Source organism: Battus philenor, unplaced genomic scaffold (assembly GCF_028537555.1).
Source record: "Battus philenor isolate CCGP_79_NKW_IND1 unplaced genomic scaffold, ilBatPhil1.0.hap1 SCAF_2, whole genome shotgun sequence".
In the NCBI taxonomy this organism is placed as follows: domain Eukaryota; kingdom Metazoa; phylum Arthropoda; class Insecta; order Lepidoptera; family Papilionidae; genus Battus; species Battus philenor.
This window is the reverse complement of record NW_027181682.1, coordinates 14,102,032-14,113,898: the sequence shown is the minus strand read 5'-3', so window position 1 is coordinate 14,113,898 and position 11,867 is coordinate 14,102,032. Positions and strand designations below refer to the sequence as shown.

At 32.9% G+C, this 11,867-nt stretch overlaps 1 protein-coding gene across 1 annotated transcript; it reads left to right on the top strand.

The window, feature by feature from the left end:
- The first annotated feature begins 4,512 nt into the window (after nt 1–4,512).
- Nucleotides 4,513–5,622, top strand: LOC137922392 (larval/pupal rigid cuticle protein 66-like). The gene is made up of 2 exons (XM_068765375.1): nt 4,513–4,566; nt 5,094–5,622. Exons 1-2 carry the CDS (start codon nt 4,555–4,557, stop codon nt 5,454–5,456), a joined length of 375 nt encoding a protein of 124 aa, XP_068621476.1. The 5' UTR covers nt 4,513–4,554; the 3' UTR covers nt 5,457–5,622.
- The last annotated feature ends 6,245 nt before the right edge of the window (nt 5,623–11,867 follow it).

Genomic DNA, 11,867 nt, shown 5'->3' with positions numbered 1-11,867 from the left:
CGAAAATTAAACATCATACACCTGCAAGGCGAAACCAGTTTTAAAGAGCGGCCCACTATCCAGATCAATTCCTCTCAAATTGCCAAACGGACAACATACTCGTACAGTTTTATGTTTATGTATTTATCTCAATTTGGTTTTTGGTTAAAACGAACAAAAAAAGTTTAATTTAATTCACAAATCTTATTTAGAATAACATTATAGTTAGTAGAGATGTCTTTTGTAACTTATTTTCACTTTTATTTACATTTACTTCACTGAAATATAATTTGTTCATATTACAAATTAACTTATACGTTACTATATGGTTTGATTTTTTCTTGCCATATAACAATTAAAACAATATAAAAGCATGCGATAGGAAGGTTGTTTTAATAGATCCTCGTTATTTCAGCCAAAAGACGTCTACTACTGGACGTAGCCCTCCCCTGTAGACTTTAATATCACCAAGAAGTTATGATATAGCGGAAATGCATCTAGCACCGTATGTCTGCCTTGTAGGCGGATATCCCACGCTGCGCCTGACAGTACGTGGTCTTCACTCCAGAACTTAAAGACCTCAAAGGCTATCTGTTTTTAATAGATCGTGAACCCCAATCTGCGGCTAAGTCAAAAAAGAAAAACTAATAGCATTTGCTTACTATTTCGCTTCAATGAATTCTGACATTTTAAATTAATAAATCGACACGAAGTATAAAAAATTTTGATTACCATATACATATAACAATAGAAACCTCATGATGCTAGTGGCAAGCGATACAACTCAGCCTAGCTGCATTCATGTTTATTAAATGGTTCAATATTATTTAAATCGCAATTAAGAACAAACAAATTAAGCGCCGTGCCACAGCTGTTTGAAGCTCGGTTTAGAAATTTCTCGAGTCGAGGTATTTGCTAGGCGGCGGTGGAACTTGGTATTACATAGCAAGACAATTATAACTTCACGACCTCTTAATAAAACGTATTTTCATTTATATATTCATATATTATTAAATATATGATCATTATACCAACCTATAAATTTATATTTATGTACAGCTTTGTAAGTTTACCTATTGTGGACTTTAAGTAGGTACGGATAATGTTTCAAAAGTCATATATAAATCGTGAGTAAAATTTTCCTAGCACTTTCTCTAATAAGACAAAACATTCAGCCCGACTAAGACGCATCAGCTAAATCAGATTCGCCTTATTTGTATTTGTATTTGCGAACCAAATAAACCCAATACGTTTTGCTCGACAATCAATTTCAACTCTACAAATTCAATCTCGACGAGGCTTAGATAAAAAAAATCCCGGGCTTAGGTTAGTAAAGAAACAAAATCAAAGAGGATCAGCGGGACAATAAATGTCTGAAGGCGGAGAAGTTTCGCGGATCTCCGCGTGACTGAACTCCAGTGCTGCCGCGAATTTAATTTAAATTTATATTTTTTTAATAACAATTCACTTTTATGCATCAGTAAATTTAATTAGATTAATACTTCGCGTCGCCTTTTATCTAAATTAAAACAAAGTTTACGATATTGATATGGAATAAGGTTTTAAAATGTTATTTCATCTGATTGATATCCCTTGTAGAATCTGGAATTCCTCCGAGGCAATTTTTTTAAAATTATTGTTGATAAACGCTTTTTACCAGTTGCCATTATAGTTCCAACGTGTTATTCAATTTGAGGTATCAGTGAACTTATCTTAAATCTATATAATAGATTAGCTTGAAGACTAGGACTAGGTTTGAAGTAGGCTGTTTAGGCGGACGCTCCATGGAGTGAAAAGGCGGAGGAGTTCACACTGAGTTGCTAACACCTTATTATTGGTCATTAATCTTTTTTGCTTAATGGTGCTGTTTTTTTGGAAAACCTTAGTCAAGGATTCGACGAGTTGTATCCGTAGGCATCTTTGACCTGCCTCTCTAAGCGGTTCCATCACTGTGAGACCCGTCACTACACGAAAAGATTCCGCCCATCGGGTTGCTAACACCAGATTGTCGCAAACAACAAACGTAAAATTTATTTCTATCCTTTAGCAGTAAAGTACTATAGTGCTACCGACACCGGAGTACAGTGTTTAGGTATGCGCGCATCAAGACAATCCGCCGTCAATCCGCAGTACACGTACAAATCAGCGGTTCTTGTGTAAGATTTCCTCTAGCGGTTTCAAAAGCATTACAAAAATGTTCCAAAAAAAATTGTAGTAATTGCCCTTAATTTTATATCGCAGATGTTGATGGTTTTATGCAACAGAGAGGTAGCACTAATATATTGGAATATATTTTATAGCGAAAGGTGGGTGCGAACTTTAACACTGCAATGTTTTACGACTTCGTATTAATGCCTATAGAAATAACCACTTGGATTACGTAACACATAACGAGGCTTAAGTGCCGTTATAAAAAAAAACTTTTGAAGACGTCTGAGGCAGTATACTTCACCGAGTTTTATTGTTTTATTAAGCGCTATTAATGGCTATTTTACGATATTAACAGATTGATAAGCTTAATGTGACGTAAATATTTTAAGGTTCTTTTTTATTTCAATGGAATGTTCTTGAAGGAATGTTTGAAGGACGAATTGTGATTGCTGCGTGGTAAAGACCCAGTAGATTGATAAATGTGTTGATTAAGTTGTTGGTATTCTACAGACTGCATTATATGCATTATATTATATGGAAAGTGTGCGTCGGAATTTCATCAAATAAAACCACCGTCTAATTTCTTTCTTCGGACAACAAAATTTACGGGTTCACAACAGTAGAACGGACAGCCAAGAAGTGGAACAAGCGAAACAACCTACCGGCGTCATTGTTTCCAGGCAATTATAACTTAGGAGTGAATGGGTTTCTTTTGCGTAAGCATGTACCATTATAAGCCGTAGTCTTCGCTTAAGATCAGTCGAGACAGAGGTCAAATGCTTCGCCTACAAAGGATAAAAAATTAGTTTCATAGTGATGACTCGTGTCTTCAGCAGAGAGCCAGAGAGAATGGCATCTGAAACGAAGGCCTGGGACTACCAATTACAGCGTTGGGTATACTTTACAAGGCAGAGAGACAACTTTGTTATTCGAAGATGCTGGATGTAGGCGACTTCTAATCTCTCTTATTGCAATTGTATAAATGAGCCTATGTCAAGCAGTTGACTCGCTGCAGCTAATAACAGGTAGTGTAAAAGTAATGCCATAATTTGATCCGGTAGTCATTTACAGAGAATGTATGATTGATGACTTTAATTGGAGAAAAATTATATCGCTCAAGTGGCCAGAAATAATGCATAAATGAACTTGTTTTACATGTTGAATTGTTACTCGCAAACCATCTGGCTCCTAACTGGCGATATCTTCTTCAATGTTAGCTTTTAAGGCTTGTTGGCTTTCAAGTTGCGTGGTTTTGTTATAATAAACGCTCGATCAAAAGCTTGATTGATTAATCACATGGAGCACGTCGTCGAAATTCACATTGCGTTAAAACAACACGCTGAACATTTTTAAAACAAGCAGTTACAATAATTTTATATTCTTGAGATGTGTATCGCTTCTTTATTTTTTGATTAATAATTTTCTATATACCAGTTAGCGTCATTTGATAAATTTTGTAAATAGAAAGCATTATGTAAATGAAATTATAGCACGTTCAAATTATGACATTATTTTGGCGCCACGTGTTAAGATGATTATGGCTTCATACGAATGAAAACACATAGCTATGGGGGAAATGTATTCTCACGCGCTTGGAACTCTCATAGCCACATCAGATAAGGACCTGAGAAGAATACACGACAAACTCAATACTTTATTTTTTATTTTTATCATAACTCACAAATATCATTACCGTGGCCTCTCGTTCACCTCACATGTAGAATAGGATTTTTATTTGAAAAGTGTTTATTGATGTTTAAATATTATTTTTTTCTTCTTCCATGCTTCACAATTTCTTCTATACTTAATCTTGCTTGCTTCACAATTTCTTACAGTCTTTACATTTTTTAACTTTCAGACATCTCCATATATCCCTCACCATTATAATGGAGTACAGTATTTCGTATCCAAAATATATTATCGTTAAAAGCTAATGGTAAAGATCGATTCACTATTCAACTTGCACTATTCAACCGGTCCTTTGAGAAATTTATGCGGATAATCCATGTTTAACAGTGGACGCCCTAAGGTTGAAATATTGATAAGAAACTTATTATACTAAATCACAATTTTTAAAAATATATGTGTAAAGATACATTACGCGTTTACACAAGTATCTTTAATATGAGTATTAAAAAATTAAAACAAAGAACGTTATCAAATCGTCACTTCATAAACACGTAATATGCGTAAGTTTTAATGTCAGTTACTTTGTAATTATAACCGGTTATGTTTTGCACTTTATTGTACTATTCCCCAACGCACAAATTCGGACTTGACATTTATATGCTTCCTGATTGTCCGATACTGGAAAGATAACTTGAAGATTTCAATGATATAAATACCAGTGGATAATCTGTGATGATTATCAGAACACCAGGTCTCGTCGACATAGTTACATTAGTCACATCAAGAACTATCAAAATGATTGCGAAGGTAAATTACAATAAGATTTATTTATCGATAAAACATGACCATTATCATTTTACTTTATTTTCAAATTATTTTGATTAGGCAATCTCACAGCAAAACAAATGCTACCTTATAATCAAATTTTAATAATTCGATAAAACTTAAAAATAATATAAGACACAGAAAAAGTTAAATCAATTAAAGACAAGATCAAGTTAAGTAAAAAAGCATTTTATACTTTCATAAGTGATATTATGCAAGATGATTATATGGTTATAAAAAGGGTTTTCAAAGTTCGTATTCCTGTGCATTAAAATAAATAATCTGTCTTTGTAGACTATGTACTGCCAGAAGTTATTTGCCTGTGGCAATTCAAAAGAAAAACTAAATAAATGTAATGTATTTCAGAGTGACCACTTAATATACGGTGACTTGAAATAGGTGTAAAAGATTTTTGCTGACGGATGCTTATTGATACATTCCCCCGTAAACAAAAAAGTAGTATATTTTAAATAATTAACTTTTTAAATAGTTTGTTATAATTTCCGTAGTTTGTCGCCGTTCTTGCCGTCGTCGCAGTAGCCAGTGCAGGTGATTACTCCAGCTTTTCTTACGGAGTTGCCGATCCCTACACTGGTGACTACAAGAACCAAATCGAGAGCCGTGCCGGAGACAATGTCCGAGGCCAGTACTCTCTTCTGGAGTCCGACGGCACCCGCAGGACAGTGGACTACGCGGCCGGAGCCGAAGGCTTCAACGCTGTTGTGAGGAAAGACCCCGCTCTGATCGCCGCCGCACCATTCGCCTACGCCGCACCTGCGTACGGATACAACTACCCATACGGATACGCTAACCTTGCCGGATATGGCGCCTTCGGATACGCTGCACCCTACGCCTACAGACGATTCTTCTAAACGAATTCACGAATAATACAATACTTGTTTTGTAAATAAATTGTAATCCAATATTTTTTTTATTTTTTTCGTGCACCTAGTATTCGCAAACTAGACTTAATGCCATAAATTTATGATTTCGTTCTTTACTGCTAGGTAATAATTTACGTAAATTTACGTCATCATTTCAGCCGTAGGATGTACATAGCTTGACAGGTCTCCGATAAGGCTTAATTTTGTCTGTAATTGATTGACGACCTGTATTATTTAGATTTTTTATCATAAAATGAGTAAATTTTGACAAAAATAATTTTTTGGCATTTATGAGCAGAACTGTAAATATTTGCACAAGTCGTAATTTTTATAGCAGTGCATACTTTTAGATAAACTAAAAAAATAGCATCATTTAATTTTCATTTCTTTTAACGAGCATGTCGTTGGAAACGACATTTATTCAAAATTTTGAAGCAATATTATTTTGACTGTAGCACAAGAGAAGTTAAAGTTATTAAAATAAATAATTGCTATTAAATTATAGCAGGCGCTTTAAATTGTTGCCGCTTTGAATGTTATTTGTGTTTAGTTTAGCCGAGTAGTTAATCATTGTGATTTACGATATTAGAACGCAAATTCCCCACAGGCACATATTTCTGTAAATTATATAATATGCTCTCAAATTATACAGAATTTGATGTATTCTACTATAAAAACCGATAAATACTTGATGCCAGAGAGGGATCATATGTCCAATCATGACGAGGACAGTCAATAAACAATAACATAAAACAATTTATAACAATTTTTTAATAATCATTTTCTCTATAGAAGTATAAATAAACAAATAATTGAAATTTATTTTGATTCGATTCGATTTATTATTTTTAAACTTATATTTGTGTAATCTACATATATTTATTGAATTAAAATTTAAATCAATCTAATTTAGTTAGTAAATAAAATGAAAGTATAAATAAAGAGCGCGTAAATTTAAAAGTAAATTAACATTTTGTAATTCACAGGAGAAAAATTTATGAAGCGCATAAAATTTAATTAATGTTGGGAATCTCGTGATGTGTGAAAACACGCCTTGTTACTCATATTTGCCGGTATCGTTACAATTTTGGAATATTTTTTTCATTTTCCATTACTCTGGCGAGTTGTAATTCAGGACCATAGACAGAGGACTTACATGAACATCATTTAAGTAATACGTATTAAGTATATTTAGATATTAAGTATATATGTTAATATACATATATACTTAATACCCCGTGTTGGAGAGACGAATGAAAATATATTCCTCTCTATATCATTTATCTAAACATTTTTGGAATAAATCCAACATACCCGGTGTTACTTGTAACGAACTGTATCGCGTTGAAACATTGCCAAAGTAGCATGTAACACAATAAATTAAATATTTACGATTAACTCGTATTACGTTCACTGGCGGCTATAAATGGATAATTCAATGTTTATTATTGTAATATATTTGATTTATTAAATTAGGATCACCAGGAGATTTTAATTGTCGTCGCTTTAGCCCAAAGAAGTGGGTATCTGCAAGGCATAGGCTAAAGATATCTATCTATAAGGGAAATAAACCGTAATTGGCAGGCGGGTTGGCAATCGCAGTAGGGTGTTGAGGTATGCAGAGGACGCTGCTGCCTATTCTCTGGAAACTTATTTGTGAACGGTGGCAATCTTATACAATTAATGTAGAAATCGTGTTAAAGTGTTCTAGTCTTATTTTTGAGGTGATGGAGATACTTCTGTGCCATATTCTGGTCAACTTATAGCATTTTTTAAACGGTTTTATTTAGTTCGATCCGTACGGAATTTATTTGTTTGGGACAAAATTAGAAAATGAAATTTAAGCACCTTCCCGTCGTCAGATTGATCTGAAATTTGGTACACGCATTTAATTTAGATGACAATACAATATAATAAAATCAATTACATTATAAATCTAAGATAGCCGCCGATACAAAATGGCGAATTACATATTTTTCCTTAACCCCCCCCCCCAATATGGGTATCAAATGAAAGGGCTACACTAGTAAAACACAATGATTATGTCAAAATGTAAAATTCAAGATGGACGCCGTTCCAATATGGCGGACTAGGTACATATTTTTCCACAACCACCAAAATATGGGTATCTAAAAACCGTTTAACTAAAAAGTTTTTTAAATGTATTTATTTTCTTTTGAGTTCTTCGTCGAATTCCCTTGTGGTGTATATATATTCCTGTAATGTACTTAATTCACAATTCTACTTTTGGACTGCACTAACAGCAATGATGTCAAAATTAAAAATCGAAACGTTCCATTTAATAATGTAGATATAAAACATTTTGAAACGCCGATATAAAACCTACGGATTGATTAAACTTGGGCGCGAGAGCTGAAAATTTTATCGCTGGATATCGTCTGTCCCAATCTGGTGTAACCAATTAATTCAAACAAATTCAACACTATTAATGTTTACATTTAAAAACAGTATTTTATTTATTTATGTCGGCCTGACTGCGTATGTCCGTTCCGGTAAATGAATATTTGCTTAAATCTAACTACATTTTAGTACACTGGTGACGTAAAAGAGGTAAGATAGTTGTCACTTGAACCGCAAGTGCGTTCGAATCTCTCGAGACATTATTACGCTGTTAATCTAATAAAAGAAAATCTTCCGAAGCTGTTGTAATGGAAGCGTGTCTCAATGATTAAGATTATGTTAATTGTTTACGAACCTATCAAAAACACTACTGAAGCCATTTCTCTTTACGTTTTTCTTTAATGGCGTTTAATATCACTCAATATTTTTTTATACCATGATATACAAATGTAAATAATTTAAAATACTACAATAAACAAAAACCAAATAAATAAATAAAAACAACCTATAGGCGTCGTTGTTTCCAGCTAACTCTAACTTTGGAGTCTTCTTGTGAAGACTGAATAGGTATTTTCTAGACATGAACTATCGTAGACCTCGTAGTATGGCGAGATAAAGATCAAATGCTTTATAACCAATAAATATAAAAAAATATAATGTAAAAAATAACAATGATATATAGTTATCACTATACGCATGTATAAATTATTGGTAAATCAATAAAAAATATATATTATTTGAAAACATTGTGAACTATTTCATAAATATCTACGTCGGTTTCCAGCTGTTTCGAAATAGAGTTATTGAGGCTGGAGTGTAGTTATTTCCCGCCTTATTGGTCTATAAAACCATTTTAAGAGCGTCAATAAATTTTATTTGTATTTAATAGAGTAAATAGGTCTTCAATTGTAGGGGAGGTAGTCTAACAAAATCTTACATCATTCTTATATATCGTTTCTGTCCATATACGCCCAATGCATGGCATGGGACTTCTCCAAGGATATCTAGAGGAGCTTAATCATAATCGATATGCTTGGCAGGTGAATTGGCGATCGCTGTGTGATATTATGGTACGCAGAGAACGCTGCATCTCTCCGCAGAAAATTTGTTTGTGACCAATGGCAATACCGTCCAGGGATACCATAATAATTGTATCCCCGGAATCGAACCCGCGACCTATAATTTCAAGTCTCAGTCCTTACCGCTGGACTACGTGATAGTGCTCTAAAGAACATAATACTGTACATTATTTGTAATCAAAAAACAAACATAATTAATATGAAGACGATAGAAAATTTGAAAGTATACTACAATATCAAACAAAGACGACTTACAATGGCCTTTGTGTTCAAGAACCTTTTACTAACAAGCTGTAAATAATCCACGCCTGTAAACAAAGTAAAAAAAATACTTTTACCTTGCTAAACAATGTTGTCAAAGCATAAAGAAACAACAAAAAGAATGGTATGAAGCATACAAAAAATAGTATTTAACTTTGTACATTTTTAAGTAGTCTGCACTTTGCTCCTTCGTGGGTCGTTATATACATGATTAAGCATTGAAATATTCAGTGCTACGTATAACGTTGGAGATTGATTAAACTGGGTAATATTAAATGTGTAATTACAGCATTGTTTCGGTTTCTTCTAATATCACATGGAAAAAGATGACGTCAAGAGTCATCTATTTTTAATTACACGTAAATTCTTTAATTATGCACGATATGTTTCGTTAGTAATTTTTATTGTTATCAAAATTTGTTTATTTTCATAGTTTTAGTTTTTTAAAGTTTATGAGGTTTATTAATTTCAGAAAAAAATCTATGGATAATGACATTTGAAAACGCTTAATTGCAGGTCTCATTGCAAATAATGCGGGAGACAAAAGTTCAGCAGGGTTGTTGATAGTTGTGATGAATCTATAGTTTGATATATTTGTTTAGAGTCGTTGTAAATACGATAATTTTCTGTAATAAATGGTGGTCATGGGATGAAGAGCGAATTTAAGTAAAACCAGTTTCAAAAATAAAGGTTTTTCTGTAGTTTATCGTCATGTACAAAATAACGAATCTACGAATAAAATGTTTTAAATGGATTAGCAAGCCGTTCTAAAGTTTTATTCTCTGGTGTTCGTAGTGGAAGTAACAAGCGGAAAAACTCCAAGTTAAATTAAGTCACAAGCTTGCAGTAAAAATGTTATTCACGTTGAAGCTAATGGGCAGTTCGCTTAAGCTTCTTTGACAACCGCCCCGCGACGTGACTCGGTAACTAAGTTAGACATGTTACTTAGCGTCTCTTGAGGTAAATTATCACCTGAGAAGTGAGAAAATGTTTTTAATGCTTTCTTTATAACTACGCACATTTTAGTTATTTTTTAACGTCTAAATTAAGATTCTTACAATTTATTTTCATTTTTTAATTGTTTAATTATAACACTAAACCACCATCCATCCACCATCGGTGGATATAAATACTATAAAATACGATTAACCAATAAAAAATATAAGTAGTCTAAGCTAGTCCTAATTACATCAGCTACCTACCAGTACAAAGTCGGTCCAGCTGTTACAGATATTAGTCAGAATATAAAGACAGACATAAATTAGGTATATAATATTATTCTTATGCATAGTAAAAACTCGTTATTTTGACATTGCATACCGATATTACAATTTTTTAACTTATATAAGTGAAGTTCACGTTGATCTTCTAAAAGATTTAGATAACAGATCCAAAGATCTGAAGATGGTCCAATTATGGATTCGATTGCAGTGGAATTATATTAATTTGATATATAGAAGAAAACCTATTTAAATGTATGTTTTATAATAACTTGGAAAACGCTGAATGTAGGCTGTATTCTAGTTATTAGAAATCATTGAGCCTGTGTCTAGCAGTAGATGTTTTATGACAGAATTATGATGATGAAGATGATGAATAATGAGGTTCGTACTTTCTTCACACTATCAAGCAGAAATAATTCAGTCTGTTCAAATGTAAGACAACAGACGCCATCTAATGTTTATATATTTATGTATTTGCTGTTTGGCTGGTTCGTTTGTTCCGTTAGTCTATTGTTACATATATTTTACTGTTATCAAGTTTTGTAAAATTATAAATAAATTACCACCATCATTTCTATTTATTTAATCCGTTTATACAGTCCACACCCTCGCCAATATTCTTGGTATCTTTAAATAGAAGAAACTTTAACTTTAATCGAAACATAAGTTAGAAGAACGATAGTTATCGTTACATAGAGATTATATGCATTTGTCGATTGGAGTGCATTGGTTTTACATTTTGCATACGGTATGAGTTGGATCAGCGTTCAAAAGCCATTGAACACGCACTTCAAGAAGAGTCAACTTTAGATGAAAATACAAAAATAAAAAAGGGAACGTAAATACATTTTATTTTCGAACAGTGGCACGTAAGAGGCAATACGGTTTCAATTGGCCGCATATCTTGTGTGAGCGTCAAACGGCACGACCTGAAGATATTCTTATTTGCTCGCACGTGAAGCGTGTCTGAAAGCGATTCCTACGTATATGGCTATCTATACCCTTCTTGGAGGAGGACATGCATGTATTTCGCTGTCATATACTTTACTTATATTTTTTGCTCATTCAATGGGGTATGTAAAGTAATTTATTAAACAAATATTTATTTGTAATATAAATATTTATTTCTTTGTTTATATAATAAAGATGAGAATTACAAACTCTCAAAATAAAGTTAACTTTATAACACCGATAGTTTCAAAATTATAGAGAGTACGTTGCGATGTTATATCATGCATTCAATTAGTAATAGATGTAAACTTCACTAATAGGTAAATAGTAATAGGTTACTTGTGACGAAGAAAACATACCGAGTAAACGAGTACGTTCAGGAAACCTAAAACCAACACATATTTTTGAAGAAAAAAGGCCACAGAGTTGACAATAATAAAGCTTTTTATTTAAATAGATTGTCGAAATCACTTTATTAAAATGTTCAAATATCGTTGCTCTGTGTTAATGACAGAATCCTTAGT